This window comes from Lissotriton helveticus, chromosome 7 (assembly GCF_964261635.1).
Source record: "Lissotriton helveticus chromosome 7, aLisHel1.1, whole genome shotgun sequence".
Taxonomy (NCBI): domain Eukaryota; kingdom Metazoa; phylum Chordata; class Amphibia; order Caudata; family Salamandridae; genus Lissotriton; species Lissotriton helveticus.
Window position 1 is genome coordinate 1,281,721,671 of NC_136068.1, and position 22,416 is coordinate 1,281,744,086.

Below are 22,416 nucleotides of genomic sequence, written 5' to 3' on the forward strand. Positions count from 1 at the left end.
ATGCTGAATTAGTGCATAGTGGCTCTTGCACTGGTCATAGGCATATTTCTCGAGGATAAGGAACTCAGAGAGTAAGGAATACTCTTTTCAATCCCACATGATCTCCAAATCGGATTGAACACATCCTTTCTACTCTTGCCACAGCTGCTAGTGTCACATTCTACGTATACAGGGAAGACAGTTTCCGACCAAGACCCACTATTCTTTAAATTACATTGGGGCAATCCATCTTCTCAGTTCTGACCTGGAACATCCAACACACTACCATTGAAGATTCAGGGCCACACTGGAGGTTTCTAAGAGGCATTTTGTGTTGATAAGCAAACAAGTGGGACCAAACAAGGGTTCCCACCTCCTCAATTTGCCTCTCCCATAACACTCCAGTGTATTCTCCAGATGAAATTGAAACCGTGTTTGTCAAACATTACTTAAGCTCCATGGTCCCTTCCATTGGTGTCACTGACGACGCACATATGCGATTGTCTTTTATCTACGGATATCCAGGGAAACACTAATGATGCTTTCAGCGGTGACACGGTCTGGACAGTGAATATGTTCACTTAAATGTTTTATCGCAGAAAGATAAATTAAAACAGCACTTAAAGAATCTTTAATAGTAAAGCCCCTTTAAGAGAAAGAGCTCAAGGTGTATGTTCTTCCAAGCTAGTCACATCCAGTGATAAACTATACCCACCTTACACCCATCAGCTTATGTAGGTGCAACCACTGATAAATAAAAACAGATCAAATTGTATGTTCTGCAACTGATGATATATCCCATGTCAGTATGAAGAGAGAGTGATTAGTGTCTGTATGACGCTCCCTCATGACCCTGTGACTGGGTTCAATTATGTGGTCTTCAACCCCTGTACCTTTTGATGCAGTGAAGGTGAACAATGGGTGTGCTCTGTTGGGCTTCGCCGCCCCCAAGAGATAGTATTGTAATCAGGGCGGGTTTTCTGCATGGCTGACTAGTTTTCTACAATGAACATAGTCAACATGTTGGTGGCTTTTGTTTTCCTTCTTTAGTAAACAGATACTGGGTTCACTGCTTGTGCCATTAGTCATGTACCCCAATCTAGGAGAGAGTAGCAGGGGTCTTAGTCTGTATTCGGCCATGCTTGGGTCAGGAGCAGATTATAACTATCATCAGCATTTGTGTTCTACAAGCATGGTCCTCTTCCTGGCCAATAACTGGCTCAATGAATGCATATAGCCAAGCATGCTCTGGGGAACCTCTAGGCCTTGCTGGTAGGGGTTAGAGTCAATCCTTGCATTCTGTAAAAGTGTTCTCTCTTATAGATGACAAAAGCTGACATTAATGTGTATATAATGCTTGGCTTGAATCACCCGTCGGCCTTCCTGGGTAATTTTAAGTGCAGTGGGTCACATGGTTTATACAACAGGACAAATAGCTGTATGTCCAAAACAGTCAATTATTCTGTATGTATCATCTCAGGGATGCAAACTTACCACCAGTGCCTGCACTGCCTCCCATTCCTGTGGGGACTGAATTTTGTGAGCAAGAAGGCGAACAGCTATCTGTGGACTGAGAAGAGCAGCATGTTAAATTGAGCAAGTTCAAACAGATATTCTATGTCAGCTATATACCATGAGAGGAGCGGTGAAGAGATTAGGAGCCATATAAAGGAACAGAGAAAGGGAGAAAAAGAAATCTAAAGAGAAAGAGATAAATAAATAGAAGAAACTTAATCCCAAGGGAATATTAAACCCAGAGACAGTGCTAAAACTCAAGTCACAGCTAACCTAGACAACAGTGGATCTAAATATACAATTCAGGAGCATATTTTGAGTGTAGGTGCAACTTACTCCTGAATTTCCATGGGAGCAAATGACACCAACTCCTAGAAAAAGGGAGCCATAGCTCTCATTCAGTAGCAAGAGGCAAACAACCAGATAGCACAATAACCAGAGACTTCTATATCACTAGATGCCAAGAAACTATTATAGCAAATATATTGCTAGTTTTGAAGGGACTACTAAAACCCGGAGGGATCCCAAGCCACAACCCCAAATTCTTTACTGAATGCTGAGAGGAGTTGTCAATTCAGTGACATCTCAGGATGCCAAAGCACTGCTAATTCATAGAAACCACCAAATGTGAGATCACTGAGACACTGAAAGAGTCCTGCTCACCCAAGACACTTCGAAAAGAGATACATCACTGCATATCATTAGACTTCCAAATCAGAGACAGCGATGAATCCAAAAACACAACTAACTCAGAATCACTCGTTGGCAGAACTAATGGGAAGAGCTATCTCCAATATTCTAAGAGAAATAATCATTTGGATACTGCTGAACTGAGACACCCACTGGTTTCTGATAAATCGATACACCCAATCACCTCACTGACTACTAAAAGCACACAAAAAAGCACGGTGATCTTTAACTGCTGCCAATAGTTTGCACATGTCAAAATTATTGTAAATGAAGGTATGAAAATTAAACTTTCTCATACATATGCCCCTAGTGCAAACCGTGAATGAGCTTTTTTTTACATACCCTTCCAGCTCTGCGTTCATCTGGTCACAGAAGCCCATGATATACTCCCAGTCTTCCTGTCTGTTGCAAGGGTTTGTAGCCTTATCTTTTGAGAGGATGACAAAAAAGTATAAATCCAAAGATCAGTTATCTCAGAATGATATACCAGGGAAGCTAGTCAACTCTATGAGCAAGGACCAAAGATCAGAATGACATGGCAAGGAAGCTTTGCAGGGCTCAGTTTAGTATATAGTTAAAGTTACACTCTCTCATACCCTTTGTTTTACAAACAGCCTGCACACCGAAGAACAAAATTATTAACAAACTTCAATGTAGGTTTTAGCAAAGTGAAACTTTCTCACCACTACAGAGAAGGAGAATTTCATTGCAATGATACTAACAAGAAATTGACCAAAGGGCAGATAGGGTATGATCATGTATTCCTTCCATACTAAAGGGTGTTTTTATGGTTTTTACATGCATGGCACATTATTGGTGTAAGAATTGCGTTCTAATTTTTATATATTCATACTTGCCATCATGGAATCGGACCTACTCTGTTCTCAAACACAAGAGGTCAACCACTTGTCCCATGTCATGACTATCAAGTGCAGCTAGAACCTACAAACGAGAGGCTATGTCTCAAAGCCAGGGAGGTGTAATTTGTAACCCAAAGTGCCATTGCTAATAATTGAGATAATACATACAGAAGGATTCATGTGCACTGCAACAATTATATCTAATATGTGAAAAGTTTCTCAAAATTAGCAAAAAACATGAGTTCAAAGTCTGAGATCAAGTTTCATTGGTCCCCGGTCCAACATTATTAATAGTTATGGGTTGGCAAATCAACTTTTTTCAGTGACTTTAAAATATTGCAGCTTGAAGTCTTAAGTTATTACAATTATGAAAACACATATCTGTGCAGAAAGCTACATCTTATGGGGCGAGTAGGCGCTGTCAGATCAATAAATCCATGTAAAAAAGAATGTGATTGCATTACGGGATAGGTACACAATGCTTATTTACAACATTGTTCCCCGGTGCTGCTGCCACTGCTTGTTAGAGTTATTAAACCGTAGCTAACGGTGGGTAAGGGCCATGAATTTGGTAGCAATCAAATAAATTAGTTGTTTTACCACGCTTATCCAAAGCCTATGCAGAATATGTAAAAGTTTTAGAGAAAAGGGCACTATTGCAAGCTAGTATGTGGACTTGATTTGTGGGCAGTGGTGAAAAAAACAACTGTCATCGTGTATTATAAATGTACACAGATTATCACTTCTGCTGAAATTAATCGAAGAATCTTATTTTATGCACAAAAAGACCAAGACGAACGTAAAGCTAAAAAAAAAAAAAAAAAAAAAAATAAGAAGGGTGGTGTGGAACAAGCAGCCATAAATGACAAGCAATTATTGAAAAAAATTGACATTCAAAACTGTACAGGTATATAACTATATCTTCTAGGAAGTGAGTGGTCCAAATATGTACAGAGAGCTCAAATAACCAGTAGGACCCAGTAGTACTGTTGTATTCCTCCCAATTAACGGCGGGCACACAAGGGTTTGATGTCCGAAGCCCCAAGGGGACAATGCTTGTCAAACCTCCTTCAAAGAGGAGAACTGACCGGTGTCTATCAGCACATACATCTTATGTATCAGAATGATGGTATTATGATAATCCCAGTCGTCATTATGTAAAACAAATATTAGAAAAATCCAAAGCATTTACATCACACATCCGTGCTTTCCCCTAATAGATTAGTCTAATGGGGCCAACCAGTGTGATTCCTTTAGGCCATTATCGATGATAAATGTAGACAATAAAATATTTGCTTAAATCATTGTTAACCGCCTCCTTGCTCTTCTGTCCGACATAGTACACCCAGACTACTCCACATTTGTGCCAGGGCGATTCACATCACATAATCTTCGCAAGCAGTTCACTATCATACCCAACATAGAACCCAGTCTTGCTGAGGTCATTGCTCTCCTAGACACTACAAAGGTGCTTGATTTATTGGAGTGGCCTTCCCAATTCTTTCTGCTTTCTCGCTTGGGACTTAGTCAATGTTTTTTACACCTTAACAAGCTACTGTACACCTTCCCGACAGCCACAGTATGCATAAATGGGATTATATCGGTCCCTTTCCTGATTACACGCGGTACTTGTCAGGGTTGCCCCCTCTCTCCAGTTCTTTTCACTATTGCAATTGAGCTGCTCACGTCCAGAAAGACAACATCACTCTCAATGGGGGTTTAACTGTACGGAGCGCTGGATCTTAATCTCCATGTAAACTGATGATATCGAGCTTATGTCAGGAACCCTCAAGATTCTCGAACCAATTATAGGGAAGTCATTAGATTTGGGAACCACTATGGTATCCAGATAAATTGAGTCTAAATCCATTTTGTTTTCACTCACTAACTGCATGCAGCCATTTGAATCCAAGTTCACCCTGCCTTGGGCCACGGACACAGTGTGTTATCTTGGCATCTGGCTAAGCCGCAATATGGACGAGATGTGGTGTGCCAACTATAGTATAGCCATGTCCAGGCTGGATGAAAGAATCCCAACATGGAATCGACTTCTTCTGTTCTTGACAGGGAGGTGAGCAATAGACAAAATGGTTGTGTTACCCAAATTCCTATAATTTTCCTTAATATCCACTTGCTGCTTTCTTCACAATTCCCTTAGGCGCTTGCACTGAAATCTGATGTCGCTCACGGGGCTGGAGAGCAGCTGAGAATAGCTTTGGAAATACTCACGCTACCTTAGAGACATGGGGGGGCCTTAATTTGCCAGACATGATGCTATACGTGCTATGCACCCAGGCCTAATATCTAAATAGACTAGTCTAATCCCTACCAAATATCTGTAATTGGTGTCCCTCGTGTGACATCAACAGTGGGCATGGCTTGCATGTATGTATGTATTACCAGGAAAATTGTGACACACGCCCCAGCACCTTGTGCATGTTTGAAGATACTTATTAAATGATTGCAATAACAACATTTCAGAAGATTTTTATGCGTGACTGTTTGGATGGTCACATGTCTACACTAATGGGACAATCCATGAAAGAACATTATAATCAACCAACTTGTTTTATCCAGGTAGGATAAAGCACACATAACATATACTTTTGAAGGAAATCTGATATTTTATATAAACACAGAACGATTATAATTCCACCAGATTTACATATGCCATCTGGTGAGGCAAATGGAGTGGCATATTGTCAGATGTGTGGAGACAGTTTGTCCCTCTTTTTGAGATAAGGCAGGGGGCTGATGTAATGTATTGCAGTGATGGAAGCGGCTGTCAATTAATCAGCATTTGTAGAGGGCAGAACTGTCACCCCTGCGGGTATCTGGTGTGCGTGGTCTCCGTCGAAGAGCTAGGTCTTGCGCCAGGTGGAGTCGCAGATCGTTCCAGGTCTTGGCAGTAATCTAGGAGAAGGAGCAGCGACCCGCAGCGGCTGCAACAGATTGGGGGGGGCAGGGGGAAGTGCAAAGGCTAGTGAGGAACAAAGGTGTCTTGCAGGAAGATGGAAGTTACGTTGTTGGCAGATGTAGGCCGTTCCTGGATTGTGTAGGGCTTGGTAGGCATGCATGAGGATCTTGAACTGGTGTCTCTTCTAAATAGGGAGCTAATGGAGGTTTCTGAAGTGGGGGGTGCTGTGGGTCCATTTCGGGAGGTCCAGGATGAGTCTGGCTACAGCAATCTGTATGGTCTGGAGTCTCTTGAGGAGCTGAGTGGAGATGCCGGTGTAGAATGCATTGTCATAGTCCGTGTGGCTGGTTACGAGGGCCTGAGATACAGTCTTCCTGGTGTTGACAGGAATCCATCTTAAGAGTCTGCAGAGCATGCGGAGTGTGTGGAAACAGGGAGGAGGCGACTGCGTTGACTTGCCGTTTCATGGTCAGTTCGCTGTCGAGGATGATGCCTAGGCTGTGTGCATAGTCTGTATGTGCGGGTCCGAATTCTGCTTGCCACCATCTGGGGTCCCATATGGATGTGTGTCCCCCAAAAATCAGTACTTCTGTCTTGTTGAAGTTGAGTTTGGGGCAGTCAGATGCTCTGAGTGCATCCTGTCAGGAAAGAGGCGATCCATTTGAGGGTGTTTTGCCTTATGCCAATGTTGTGGAGAGTGAAGTGGGAGATTGTGTAGAAGGAAGCCAAGAGAATGAAGTAAATCAGGGATATGTCTCTCCGCGGACGAGGAGAGTTCTGGTGTCATCTGTGAAGCAATCTGCGGAGTCTCGGTGCTGTGGTTGTCTCAGAATTCCAATCGGGAGGTGTTAAGCAGGCGGTTCTGTTCCAGGTATTCGGTGCGCTGTTGGTGGATGGCCTTCTCAAGCACTTTGGCAGGGTAAGGAAGCAAGGAGATCAGTCGATAATTTTTTTTGTTCGCTGGGGTTACAGGAGGGTTTCTTTAGGAGGGGTCTGACATCTGCGGGCTTCTATTGCTCCTGGAAGGTTGCTGGATGTGTTGATGATGCTGTTGAGTTCTGTGCTAATTTGGTTCGTTCAGAGGTTGAAAAGCCAGTGGGGGTAGGTAGGAGCCCCGGCGTGGATGGACGGCATGATGGCTGTGGTGGTCTGTGTGGTGAGGGGAGACCAAGTGGTGATCATTCGGCTGCAGTACGCTGGTTGGCCAAGGCTGTTGAGGTTGAGAGCAGTGGGTTGGGAGTTAAAGTTGTTGTGGATGGTAGCAATCTTGCTGTGGAAGTAGTCCGAGAGGGTGTCGCAGAGTTCTTGGAAGGGGTGGATGGTGTTCTCTGTGGCTGCCGGGTAGGAGAGTTCCTTGACTATTCTGAATAGTTCTTTCGTGTGATTGGCTGCTGTATCCATTCAAAGCAAAAACAAGGAGATAATGGAGTGCCAAAACTTTTCAGATACTTACCTCCAGTTAGAGATCTGGGTTGAATCCATCATCGTTCTTTAGCTCACTTCGTCACCCCATTTTGGACCCAGCTATATGCAAATCAGTCTTGACCCTGTGCCTCATGGGAACGTTCGAGCCCGAACTGCCAAGCCAGGTCCTCCCTGGACCGGAAACAAGCATCCTGGGACCGTGTCCTGGGTAACACACCTCATCAGCCAAGCTAGCTTAAATCCAATGGCAAAGTGAGCAAGGGACCCACGTCTGGGCATACCCTGCCAACTTAGGGCAAACAAAGCAAAGACAAGGAGATGATGGACGGAGTGCTGAAACTTTTCAGGCACTCACCCCCAGACACAGATCTGGGTTGAATCAATCATCGTTCTTTAGCTCACTTCACCACCCATTCAGGCTGTGATGGTTGCTTTCTTGCCTTCCTGCTTTGTTCTAGGTGGAGCGCAATTGCTTCTCAAGTGTATAGCAGTTGCGCTTGTTGGTTGTGACCTTTTGGTTGTACCAGCTGGCTTGTTTTGTGGTTTTGTTGCTTTTTGCTGGTTTTGTCAGCTCAACATTGTCAGTGCATTCGGTGAACCATGCGGGGAAGTTCTGGGCAGCCTGTTCTAGCTCTGATGAGGCATCGAATGGGTGGTAAGGGGGTGGCTTGCAGGCTGATGGTTGCGGATGCGTGAGCTCGGAGCTCCGTGCCGGCCCCTTGATTTATCCGTGACTAATGCCATTCTGACCCCAGGAGAGCATCACAGAGTCTTCATGCTGCAGTGAGGGGCCCTGGGGAGTCGATTGTAGCCCCTGCCTGATCGAGTTGGGGAGTGAGACTGCTGTGACGGCCTCGAGAAGTCTCCGACAGAGGCAGGCAAGATAGCTCCGCGGTGAGCGCCAAATGGGCACAGATCGCTCCGCGGATGGAAGCGCCTGCTTGGAACGCACTGTCAACCAGCCGCAAGCGGCTGAGTGGACACGTATGGCACCGTATAGAGCGGGACACGTCTTAGAACGCTCAGAGGCCCTGCACCATTGCCTACCGAAGTGGACCCTTCGCGAGATCGGCCAGGAAGCGCAGTCGCGCTCGGGCCGTGTGACACAGCTTGCTGCCACCGGATGGAGGAACCTCTTGCCTCAGATTGTGGCGGCCCGATCGCCGTGCGGGAGGCCCCTGCATGAGGCCCTGAACTATCACGGGCGCCTCTGGGTGAGTGCTATCTTGTGCGCACTGCAGAGAACCGGACAATAGTGCTGGAGGGGCCTCCCTCATTACATCTCCAGCGGGCTGCCCATTGTTGCTGGCTGACTAGGGGATTTCACGGGTCCTGTGCAGCTGTGATTGGCCTTCAGAGAATCAGGCCTGAACTGACCGGATATAGTGCGGAGTGTCCCGTGGCCCCCGGGACCTTTAAGTTAAGATCAGGGTGGCTGCCTGCTCTCCTGTCCGGGGCAGCCTGTGTACTGGGGCCGCTGCTGGTGTTCTCAAGGAGAATGTGCTCTGGGCTCAGGTAAAGTGAGCCCCATGACCTCCTGCTGGAGATTTGCTGGGCATTGGCTTGGTGCAGAGGGGATGGCGCTGAGCGCGGAGTGTGACCTGGTCTAGAGGGATTGTTCTGTTCCCCAGCTGTATAATGGGGAAGCCAAGAGAGAAGCAGTGGACAGCCCCGCCGGATCAAGAAGACCTGGGGCAGGAGGAGAGACGGCCAGATTCACCTGAAGCACCAATTGAGGCAGGGGTTCAACAACAGTTGGCTCGAATACTTCAGGCTATCACAGACACGGGAGAGGCCCTGCACCAAGACATTGCTACTGTGTCGGTGGGGCTGGGACTGTTGCAGGCCAAGCTGGCGGATAGAGTGGAGCAGGCCGAAACATCCTTGGTGACCCTGGAGCCGGCACAGAGATCCCTCGCTGACCAGGTAGAAGACGTCTCCCGTAGGCTTTCAGTGCTGGAGAAAAGAGCAGAGGACGCTGAGGGAAGAAACCGGAGGAACAACATCCGCGATTTGGGCCTGCTGGAGGGGGTGGAAGGGTCCAATATGGACCAGTATTTGGAGGACTGGCTTCGCGACAAGGTGGCACCGGAGGAGCTGACACAGTTCTTCACCCTGGAAAGGGCTCATCGAGTCCCAGCCAGCCCGCTGGCTCCGGGCTGGCCTCCGCGCTCGGTGGTGGCCAGACTACTCCACTATAAGGACAGAGATCTCCTCCTACAGACAGCGCGCACCTCTGGGCCTAATGCAGTGGGCAACAGCAAGGTTTCTATTTTCCCGGACTATATACTGGAGGTCAAACGTTGCTGTGCGTCTTTCCTGGCCGACAAGAAAGGAATGAGGGTCTTCAATATTCCTTGATGTTTCCGGCCCGACTTCGGATTATTCTTGATGGCACAAAACACTTTTGTGAGGTCCCATCTGAAGCATGGGACTGTCTAGAAACCTACAAAACAGGCAAGAGACCGGCTGGGGAGTCTGGGGTGCGCGCACCTTCGGAGCGGCTGCAACAGCACTGCCAAAGATCGTGGCAGCGCCCTGCTACCCTGAAGACACCCAGCTCTTCCCAGACGGAGAGGGAGAGAACGGAGGCTCTGCGGGAGATGCCGGAACTGCCCTGGGACCACGAGAAGGTGTCGGGGTTGACACAGCGACGTATAAAACTCCTGAGGGCACGGACACCGATGAGTCCCAGTCTAGTAGCGTACAATTGCCACATATCACACCAGGCGCTGCTGACGAAATTGTTTGATGCTATTAAGCCACGTCTCATTGACTCACTTCCTTTGCAGGCCTGGTGGGCCATTATGTTTTCTCGTGCTGTACGATTTATATTATTATTCTGATATTGGTTGCGGGTCGCAGTGGGGGGAAAGTTTATTTACTCCTGCTGGTGGGATGCCTCCCAGGTGTGGGGGCAGATTGCACTAAATGGGGCATGGGCGTGGTCGATTCTATATAATGTTGGTGCTGGTAATTGACAGACTGCAGCCACTCTTCCCCACTGTTCCTCTGTAGTTACGAGAGGGAAGTCAGTTTCCGTGTAGTTTGGATGGGGGCTAGTTTCTTAGTACCTTTCCTGGGGTGGGGTTGTTGGGATTTTTATTATTGTTGTAAGGGAATATTTCAGGGTTATTGGCGTAACTTTTTAAAACGAGCCGTGCACTCCCAGTGTGGTGCAATGCAATGAGTTCGATATCTGACTTGAAATGTATATCTTGGAACGTCAGGGGTATGCATACCATGTTACGGTGGCATAAAATACATGTGCACTTAGTCCATAGGGGAGTCCAACTGGCTTTCCTTCAGGAAACTCACGTAGCGCCAAAAGAGGACGTGGCATTGCAGCGTAGATAGAGAGGACATATTTTTGCACAACTTATGCTGCCTTTGCGCTGGGTGTCTTGATATGGGTCCGGGCGGGCATCCCTTTTCAGCCAACTCGACAACTGAAAGATCCTGAGGGCCAGTATATACTAGTGGTGGGCCGGCTGAATGGCAGGGATGTGGTGTTGGGCAGTATATATGCTCCAAATACGGAACAATCTGCCCTTTTCACACAGTTGTCTGACAATTCGCTCCATTTTTGTCCGGCTCAGTACTGATGGGTGGGGATTTCAATTCTGTCACGGATGTATTAATGGATAGATCTCACTCCCCTCTCCCTGAAGCACCTACCCATAACTTCTCACGGGTTAGGTGGGAATGCTAACATAGGTGGGGACTGGTAGACACTTGGAGGGCGCACCACCCGACCTCTCTGGATTATTTGTTTTTCTCTGCTATGCACGACCTCCATGTTCAGCTTGATGTGATGCGTTGCTCTCCTGACATGCACGCTGATGTACAGCACAGCGAATATCTCACTAGATCATTATCAGACCATAACCCCTTACTGTTACGCGAGAACTTGTTGTCCGGTCGCCCTAAAATTCCGACCTGGCGCTTAAACCCAGAACTATTGGAGGATCAGGCATTTCGGCAAGTGGTGGGGACTGGCATTACTGATTATTTTCGAGAAAACACTGGCACTGGCTCGTCCTTGGCGGTGGAGTGGGAAAATAGTAAGAGTGTGATACGAGGGGATTGCATCGCACGTAAGCTTGGAGTATTACTGAACGGCTTAGAGAGGGCGGATCAGAATTTGCGGGATGCTGAAAGAGAGAGGCCTGCACAACCAGATCGCCAACATGATTTAATAGCAGCGAGGGAAAAGTTGCTGTGCAGGTTGAGCGGCTGCGCTGCTTGGTTTATAAAAAATATGTTACGAGTGCGCATGCAGAGCGCGATAAGTCTGGGGCGTTATTGGCATGACTAGCTAACCCAGCGCGAAGGGGGGCGGTTATCCTGGAACTTCACGCTCCGGGTGGGAAGGCCCATTACACGCAGCGGGGGATAAATGATCTGTTCTTTCCTTATTATAATGATCTGTATCAGAGCAAGGTGGCCCCTGGCGGGGAGGCCATTCAGGATTTCCTGGAGGCGGTAGATATTCCAGCGTTAGATAGGGAGAGTGCGGAGTTGTTGGGTCAGGACATCACCTTGGGAGAGGTCCGTGGCGCAATTAAACATATGGCCCGGAAAAAAAACCCGGAGTGGACGGACTGCCGGTGGAATTTTGTAGTACGTTTGTCGATCTTTTGGCCCCTAGACTGACATTGTATAATACTGCAAGAAAGGAGCGCCTTTTGCCTGCTCCCACTCACGAGGCGCTAATTATACCATTGCTAAAACCGGGGAAACCCCCCCATGACATGACGGCCTATCGCCCATTGTAAATGCTGACCACGGATTATAACATTTTAAGTCGGATTCTGGTGACCCGGCTGCTCCCATTTATGGTCCAACTAATACATACGGTTCAAGCAGGGTTTATACCAACCCGGAATACAGCCCAGAATGTGCGGCGCCTTATTGACATATTAGAAGATGATACCTATCACACAGCCTCTGCTGCTATCTTGCCAATAGATATTGAGAAGGCCTTTGACAGCTTGGAGTGGCCTTATTTGTTTCAAGTCATGCGACAATTCGGACTAGGAGATGGCTTTGTAGATTGGACGTCTCTTTTGTATCGTCAGTCCACAGCAAAGGGAGGGATGGTATCGGATGCTTGCACCGCGGGTCGGGGTACGAGGTAGGGCTGCCCCCTTTCCCCACTACTGTTCGCCATGGAGCCTGCATTATTCGGGATTACGAGTGCCCGAGCAAATTCATCATATCGCATTATATGCTGATGATCTCCTTATGTTTTTGGCCTATGCGGAGGGTGCCCTTCGTGGTGCCAAGACTTTATTGGAGGATCTTGGCAAGATTTCCGGACTCAAGGTAAACTGGGCAAAGACCTGTCTGTTCCCTACCGCGCTGCAGACCAAAGGCGCCTTATCTACACAGGATGTACAGTGGGAGTGTCAATGCATGACGTACCTTGGCTCTTGCATTTATCACACCCAAACTGACCTATTGGAGGGTAATGTGGGCAGGGCCATTAGAGCGATTAAGGGCTGTACAGAGTTTTGGGGCACGCTTCCACATTCGGTGGCTGGACGGGTGGCCATCCTTAAGATGATAGCACTCGTCAGACTGCTGTACTATTTTAGGACACTAGCTATCTGGATTCCACCCACGTTTTTTAAGCAACTTCAGTCGATGGTGGTTGGGTTCCTCTGGGCTCGGGACGACAGAGAGTGGCTCTTAACACATTGATAAGACCAAGATGGAGGGTGGCTTAGCGGTCCCTGACTTCGAAACATATTATTTAGCAGCACAGTTACAGTGGCTTGCTCAGGCGGTAGCACAGACGTTCCAGAGTTCTGCCGATGCAGAGGGAAATCAGGTTGCTATACAAAAGCTATACAGAATATTATGCCAATTGCTGCTCTCGGCCTCCTCTTTCATTCGAGAGATGGGAACATTTCAACTCTGCTGGAATAGAAGTCAGCGGCGGGCACAAATAGTGCAACCGTATGCCCCTGAGATACCGTTGACTGTGTGTACAGCTTTACCGCACAGTGGTAATTGGGTGGCATTGATTGCTTGGGCGGAGAGGGGGTTGGCCACCGTGGAAGACCTCCTTGAAGATGCGCTGTTATTCCTTATGAGGATTCACAGGACAGATATGGGCTGGCTCGCGGGGACTATTGATTGCACTTGCCACTTATAATGGCCATCCTGGCGCACTGGAAGATGGGGCTCAGAGAGCCACCAACCTCAATGGCTTCCCAATATGTAGTCCTGGCAACTGGTACCATCAAGGCGGTTACATGTTTATATCACCGAATAACACACGAGATACTGACCCCATTGGTGATGCTCCGACGGAGGTGGGAAGACGACTTAGGCGATGTAATTCCTGAGATGGCATGGGCGGGACTGGTGGAGCAAGCATGGAAAAGCACCAGAAACACGTGCTTTCAATTGGTGCATTTTTTCATTCTCCATCGGGCTTACCTTACGCCAGTAAAAATTAATAAATATTTTAATGTGAATTCAGTAATGTGCCCGCGTTGTAACATGGTGGGAGTGGATTTTTGTCTCATGATGTGGAGTTGCCCTCAACTTGGAACATGTTGGGAGGAGGTGGTAACACTTTTGCATGATGTCACAGATGGGGACATAGAACACACTATAGGCCTTTGTTTACTGCACTGGTTCCCCCACACCTCTAGGAATAAGGTAACAAGTTAGTTTTTGGATTTGGGGCTTCTGTTGGCAAAGAGGGAGATTACAGCTCACTGGAAGGCCAAGAACGGCCCTAGTTTTCAGAGACGGCACACTGAGTTTATTAAAATGGCGGAATGCGTGGTGTCCACGAGATTACAGTTGACGGCCCGCGTGAACAGTGACAGGGCTTTAGAGATGGCAAGGGCTTGGGAGGCACTAGGGCAATTATTGAAAATCCCGGATACCGACACCGATGAGGAATCGGGTGCGTCAGAATTAGAGGCGCCACCCTGAGTGAATACACCTCCCTAGGGGGACGACCACACCAATTTCTCACATCGGAACTACCTCTGACAGCAGAGACTCGCATCCTTGTTTGCTGTTTTTTATTCATTTACCATCGACACAGCTATGACTTGTTACCACCATTGATCACATATAGTTGTTACACCAATGGGGAGGGGGGAGGGATAAGAGGGAAGGACTGGGGATTGCATTTTGTGCTGTTAGATTCATGGCGAGAGGGTGGATATTGGTATATGACACTGGCAGGCCTGTTTATTGCAAAGGAACTCTGTTTGTTAAAACAGCGGTTCACACTTGACAAACTCCTATGGAGTGTTCTTTCCTGAGCTGCACATGCTTGTCAGATATGGGAGATATTCCTCAGTTATAATTTAATTTCATAACCTCTACTGTGAATGTAACTGTACCTTGATATCAAATGTAATTGTTTTGTGTATTATAAAACAATAAAAAAGAAAATCGGAATGGGTGGTGCTGAGTGCTGGAGATGCTTGGTGAAGGTGTGCGAAGTGCCAGAGATTGTGAAGTGAACGATGGAGTAGTCGGACCAAGTGAGTTATGTGACGTGACATGGCTGAATTTAACTCTGTCAGTGGAGGTGAAGATGGGGTCAAGTATGTGTCCAGCTTTGTGCATGGGTTCAGTGCCCAGTTGGGTGAGGCTGATGTTGTTCACGTTCAAGGAGGGTGGTGAAGTTAGCATCATTGAGGTCGTCGATGTGGAAATTGAGGTCGCTGAATGTAGTGGTAGGAGTCAAGGTTTAGGTGGACAATGAGGTTGGAGATGGCGCTGCAGAAAGCCAGCCTAGGTCCTGGGAATCTGTATACAAGGGTGCCTCTTATCATTGTCTTGTTGTCGGTCTGTAGTTGGAAGTTGAGGTGTTCCATGAGAGGGGTGTGGTCGTCGCTGGTGGTGATGCCTCCGCCGTTTTTGTTAGTGCAGTCTCAGTGTATCATCTTGAAGCAGTCAGGTGTTGCAGTGGCGATGTAAGGGTTTGAGGAGGGACTGAGCCATGTTTGGGTGATGGAGGGCACGTTGGGAGAGAGGAGGATGATGGTGTCCCAGATTGCTGTGGTGTGTTTGCAAAGTGATCGGGCACGGAGCAAGATGCACTGGAGCAGTTTTGAGTTGTGCATGGCCTTCCGGGCGGCTGTGTATGAATTCTATTGTGAACAGGTTTTATCTACAAGAATATCTCCTCAGTGTTGACTTGATTTGATCTAGGTATTTGTATATCACAAAACTATCACCTAATTGGGTATCCTGGTGCTGTAGGATTCTCTGAAGACACACCAAAGTAAAAGGATGCAATAAAAGGGGGGGGAAATAGTAGAATGATGAATTTGTTGTATTTAGTCCTGTAGAGCATGTTGGAAGATTAAAAAGGCATTTGGTTCTTTTCTGAAGGACACATGAATATCAATAGAACGAAGAAAGCAGGATAGAGAGTGACACTTTTTAGCTGCTCGCCTGGAGAAGGAAAAGCCTCCTGTTTTAGCTTTCCTAACCAATGAAAATGTAAGCAAATTACAACCTTAAGATCTTGGTGGCCAAATAGGAATGTAATGCTTAATCTTTTTGGAGAAATTCAGGCCCCAAATTATAAAAGGCTCAATGTACCACAGACTTGGGCATAAAATAATTAGCTCTGTCACAGATACCAATGTAATACCATCCTGTAATGATGGATGTGTGCCTGCTTTAGGGGACCGTGATTTAATCTAATGGCTGCATGTTGTATTCAAGTTATCCTCCTTAGGAAAAGTTTGAGGAAGACCAAAATAAATAATATTGCAGTAATCCACCTTGATACTATTACCACTTGCATTATGTACTGGCAAGACTTTAGGTCTATGCAAGGAGTGATCTTTCTTAGTACTCAAAGATGACAGAAACACAAGGCTGAGATGTTGTTAATGTGATGTCCTAGAGTAAATTGGCCACCCTACTGGTACCAGAGATTACAAAATGTATTTTACTGGCTTCATCACGAAAGTATGATTTACTAAGCACCACAATCTCTGTCTTTTCTGCGATGACTTTTAGAAAATTAGTTGACACTGATTTACCCACGGTCAGACAGGACCTAAAGCTTTTTGAGTTCGAGGACATGTCTAAATTTACAATAATCTGAGTGTCATCTGCCTACATTCTGAAACTGAATGTTCTCATCACTTTTGCCAAAGGAATCATGTAAATGTTGAATAACATATGGCTCAATGAAGGGGCTTGTGGTATCCAGATGTAATGTCCTGAAATGTTGATTAAAACAGAGAACAGCTTGGGATCTAGCTTTTAAATATTTTGTGATCAAGTTCATGCAACTCCTCTCACCCCTAATTCATGTACGCAAACTGCTGACACAGGAAATCATATCAAAAGCCACTGACAGATTAAGTAGGACCAGTGCCCAGTCTGCCAGCAGTCACAAATTATCTGAACTGACACCAATACCAATTCAGTACTATGCTTGGCTCTGAAACCTGATGACAGAAGTCCAGAAGATTATCCTGCTGCAGACATTAAATAAGTTGATAAGTTTACTTATTTTTCAAGAATTTTTAATAAAAATGACAGTAGTGGTGGGTTCTGAAATTTCTGGGCTGCATTTGGTTCTTTCAATAAGTGTGTCACCAACGTCTTCCTACATTTTGGAACATACCTGGATTGTTCTGCTCTAATAAACTAAAAATATCAGCACAGTATCGAGGGAGTAGAGAGCCTGATTTGATGGACTGCATTAAGTGGCAAATCTTACCTTTTGAAAGAGGGCTACCTTTTGTAATAAGTACCTTTGTTGAGAGTTTGGAAAGCACTAATGAGTCATTTCCTGAATTGTTAGGTTGGAAAATGGATTTGTGTAACTTAGTAAATGTTTCATACAAAATAAAGAGAAATCGTATCACACAACATGCGTGAGGTAGGAATAACATTCTGACAAAACTCTGGGTGGGATAGCTAGTGTTTTGATAACTTTGAACATCTCCTTGGTAGAGTTGTTGGCATTATTTTATCAGTGTAATAGGAAGCACATGCTTTATGAACAAACAATTTCTAAGATTATAATGTTGACTGATATGGTATGTGCCTGCAGGGGAATAGAAAGATCTCAGCTTTTTTACATTTCAAACTAAAACTTCTCAAATCTTGAGAAATGTAAGGAGCTGATTTGTGATGCTGAGTGTTAGAACCATTAGAAAGCAATAGTAACATGTTTTAAGTTGGTTAATAGCCAATTATTGAATAGTTGAAATACCTCTTGAAGATTTTCACTTAACCTAGGTTTAAAGCCAGTAAGTGACTAATTTTAGTTAGGGATGATCAACTCCAAATGTATTTGGAATTTTCAAGTTGTTGCAGGCCCTGGTGGCATATAAACAAGTATAAATGAAGTAAAACTCCACGAAGAAGGTAAGTGGAACTTCTTTACTTAAGATAAATGGAACCTGCACCCTCAGCTTGCTGGTGCCGTTCACTCCTAGTCAGTGTTGCCAGATTTTTTAACCATTCTCTAGCCCAAAGCCAACCAAAAAGTAGCCAAAGTAGCCCAATATTGCTACTTTAAGGAAGGAGTGGCAGGGACAGCTTCAAGCAGGCAGTGAATGCATTTGAATTGATGGTGTAACATGCTGCCAAGTAAATATTAGCCTAATAAAGCGCTTTAACACACTACTTTGCTGGAGCGCTGTATATAAATTTATAATCTGGCAACTAGTACAAACCAAACTTTTACTGCATAACCGGAAAAATATAGCCCAATTGTGTGTGACCTAGCCTAATCTGGCAAGACTGCCCGCATCAGTTGATTCGTCATAGAGCTCACAGCGGTGCCACGCCCATAGTTCCGGGGTCATTCTTCACAGCCTCACGCAGGACTGGCGTATGCCAGGCTGGCCCACTCCCCTTACACTTACACTTACAGGGAAGGACAACAATGCTACATGGCCCAGATTTTCATTGTAGTCATCTGCTGGCCGTCTTGTCAGAATTTTAAAGCATTCTCTAGCCCAAAGCCCACCAAAAAGTAGCCCAAAGTAGCTCAATATTGCTACTTTAATGGAGGAGGGGGAGGGACCGCGTCAAGCAGGCAGTGAATGCATTGGAATTGATGTTGCAGCAGGCTGGCAAGTAAATATTTGTCTAATAAAGCACTTTAACATACTTCTTTGCTGGATCGCTGTATATATATTTATAATCTGCCAACTAGCACAAACCAAAAATTTACCCCACAACCAGGAAAAATGTAGCCCAATTGTGCGTGATCTAGCCCAATCTGGCAAAACTGCTCCTAGTCAAGCGCAGCCTCATGAACATTCTAAGGCTGCTTTCTATCGGAACGTTCTAAGTAAGACCAAATGTGAGCGGGAGGAGGGGTGGGAGGGGAAGTACCAAGGGGACAAGATATAACAATAATTTTAACGGAAAACAGAGTAGAGTTACACTGTTATACCGAACGATTTTGCTTCAGCAAATGGTATACATGTTGATACTAAATTAAGAACCGTGTTATCTTGCTTATAAAACACTGCTTAGCCTCCGCCTCGTCTGAAAGTTGTTTTGTAGACTTGCGGAGCGGCCAGTGCAATATTTGGGGCAGATGCTTCTCGAGTCCAGTATTCTTTAGTGAAAGATTAAACTGAACATCAAGTAACAGCTCACATTAGTTTTCTGTTTATGAAGTGAACACATATTGATTAATGGCCCCTATGAAGTCTTTACATTTTAGAGCCTGTTGCCCTAGTATCTTGAACTGAGATTAAGTCAACATTTTTTAATTAATCTCTTTTCCTTTATCCGAGACAGCATCAACATACTCAAAATGATAGAGACTATACTTTGGCAAGAGAATTAAGTTAGTCAGCATCTAGCTATCACATAAGACAAATTTGGATCAGCAGACTTCATTGTGGCCAGTGATAATGGAAATTGAGTCTAACAATGGATAATGGACACGTCTTCAGAACAAATGTTTCTTCAGTGGTAACAGCTATCACCAACTTGCAGACAAAGGGAAACCAAAATAGAGTGGCAGCACACTGCCTCATATCCCACTGACTCAGTTCACCCCCTGTGCATCATGGTAAATGCAGTGCATGATAACACTTACTTCAGTGACAGTCTTTAGTTTTGCACCCTCGTTGGTGCAGCCAGTGCTGTGTACCTCTAGACATAAGTTTCAGGATAGTTATCCTTCTTTGGTAGAGAGCAACACATTCTTCTGGGGGTGCTGAAAATGCTCCCACCCTCTCTTTGTTTGAAGGCAGAGTGATGCGTTCATGGTTCACACCATCATACACCTATCTCTTCTTGGTTGGTACAAGCAACTTTACGAACACGCCCACAGGCTCATGATAAGACCACCGCTCATTCATATGACTGCAACCGCATCTACATCTCTTACTTATGTTCAGAGCCTACATAAGTAGGTTTCATTTCTGACACTAGTTGATAACTTGCGCAATCAGCCTCCACGCCACATGCACGATTTTTGTTTTTACCTCTACCACGACTATAAATACCGCAGACTTCGTCTTTTAGTATAATGGCATTCTCTTATGCATGGGTATCATTACATCAAATGGCTTCTTGATGTAAACTATACAGTCTACTCACAATATAAGATATAGCTATCTTTAACACATTCAGGATCATTTCCCTGAATATCACATCCTGCACATTTTTTAATAATTACGCACTGCTGCAAGTCAACTGATACACGTCAACAAATTAACTATATAAGGTGTAGATCTTGGCCTTTCTTTTATGTACTGGGCTACATATAGAGGTTATTCAGACAAATAGAATGAACACAACCAGAAAATGTGATAGGAATGATAATGACAATTGAACCACAAAGAAAAGAAACCTAGCTAAAAGGCTTTGATCTTAAAGAAAGCCCTTCCCATTACAGCAGTAATTCTCTTTTCTAGGTAGGAGGTGGGGATTTAAGACACACCAGTAATAGAAAGATAATTTGTATTCTCTGATAATAAAATCCCCTAAATAAACAATTAGACATTGCACATCACAAGTTGATCTTTGGCCTTTTCAAATGATTACAAAGATCAGCCCCACTTGCTGCCCCTGCCCTTTCCTGCTGCCCTCTACCACCTGTAGCAGAATATATCATTATTTGTGCCATTTTCCTGCAAGGTACCTCTGTCTACTACATGCCTGTCCATACCTCCAATGAATGACATGAACCAAGGGCAATTGACAGCAATGCAGTGTATGAAAGAACTATGCATAGTGGGCTTTCAATGCTTTTGGTGTGATGGTGTGCTACTAGGCGGTACGTTGTGTGCAACTAGGCAGTACTTTCATTTAAATCTTGGTAAGCTCTACCTATCACCCCAGCCTTTCCCAAACATCCAGAGGATACTGAATGGTGGGGAAAATACTCTCCTTTTGCAACAGTTTCAATAAGGAAGGGAGCCAATCAGACAATATTTTCACTGCATACTGTACTAGGTACCAAATTAAACATTCGTCCCATTTTGCAACACTTCTAAATACACATTTTACATTAAGCAGTGTTGCAGACTATTTACCATTTTCAGTAAAACTAAAATATACTATAATGCTGGGTACAGTGACAATGAAAAGTGCAAGTACAATAGTCTGCCTCCTACACCACCATAAACCACAACTAACACATCACTGTGCTGTAATATCACGTCCCAGGCATCTGCATTTAGGCAAGAGAAAAAATATAAACAACACAACGAACCGGGGGTCTGAATGCCTAATGTCTGGCAAGGACACAACACTTCTCCCTATGGTAGAGAATTGCAAGTATGCTACTAAACACCTAAGTATAAGGAACCAAACGCAAGGAACACAAGACTCTCCGTGAAAATGTGGTAGGGATCAGCCTTTAACAGAATCTGGATAACCATCAACTCGTCGAGGTGATCAATTTTATTATTTGGTCAACCAGCTCAAGGAATGGTGAATCTCTTGATCATAGAGAACACCACGTCGTTATGTGCAAGACTGGATCCCGCCCAAATTCACTAAGGAAGAGTCCAGTAAGCAGTACTTTTAAATGCCCACTGAGAAAAAGGAAGAAAGCAGCGCAAGAAAAAGGAAGCTATTTTTTATAGTATGTTTGCCTTCTGTAAGATTGAGATGGGTCTGTTGGAAAAGAGCTGCTACGTTTACAAGCTAATCCGAACAGCCAGAAATCATATTACCTGGGTAGAGAAACATGACAAAATCATATGCGTTAGTGACCTATGCAAAGATGTGATCGATAAGCGGAATTATTTTAGAAAGCCAATGAATTAGTCAGAGAGAAATATATTCCAAGTTAAAATTTTGTATCCTACTTTTACATCAGTGATCAAGACGGACACCTGAAGTATTACTGATCCTAAAATAGCTGAAGATTATGTCACAATAATGAACAACAACCAATGGACCATATAGCTAAACGCAAACTATATGGATAATTTATTATTTACTCATCTAGTTTCTTGGCGTTAATGATTGTGTTAATTTTAGTATTTTACGACATTTGACATAAGACAGTTCTCATTCATATGTCTCATTTTCAAAAATATAACACTATATTGTTTTTGGGTTTCATCTAGCATACTTGCTATTTAAACACCTTGCACATATTCATTCCACTGTGCACTGAATGAGGTTTTGCTACATTCTTATGGTCAAATGTATGCATGACTCTGGGCTGGATATGAAAGTTAATGATAACAGAATAGTTATTCTCAAAACGGTCAAAAAGAGCACATTTAAAGTGCTGGTTGTCTGTACAGAAAATATTTATTAAGTGTGCCATCCTTGTCAGAGTTTAGAGGTAAATATGGAGAGTAGTGATTTTAGTTTCTTATTGGTTTGCTCCATAGACCAATCATTGCCATAAGTACATCATGATGAATTGAAGAACTGTCAGGGTTAGGATAAGGAAAAACTTGAACTGTCAGTTTGCAGGTTTTTAGGGCTGGGCGAAAGTAGGAGAGAAGAAGGAATAGAACCCATTGGAGGGAGTTTAAGAGTGTGGTTAACAAACTGTTGGAAGCTTGAGCAAAAGACATGGTC

At 44.8% G+C, this 22,416-nt stretch overlaps 1 protein-coding gene across 2 annotated transcripts in view; it reads right to left on the reverse strand.

Moving 5' to 3' along the window:
* GGA3 (golgi associated, gamma adaptin ear containing, ARF binding protein 3) overlaps positions 1 to 22,416 on the reverse strand; it is a 614,485-nt gene that overhangs the window by 562,409 nt on the left and 29,660 nt on the right. For both annotated transcript variants that reach the window (XM_078654509.1, XM_078654510.1), the window contains 2 exons: positions 2,527 to 2,611; positions 1,474 to 1,549 (listed from right to left, as the gene is read on the reverse strand). In XM_078654509.1, coding sequence (XP_078510635.1) covers positions 1,474 to 1,549; positions 2,527 to 2,611 — 161 coding nt within the window. The remainder of the gene's footprint in view (positions 1 to 1,473; positions 1,550 to 2,526; positions 2,612 to 22,416) is intronic.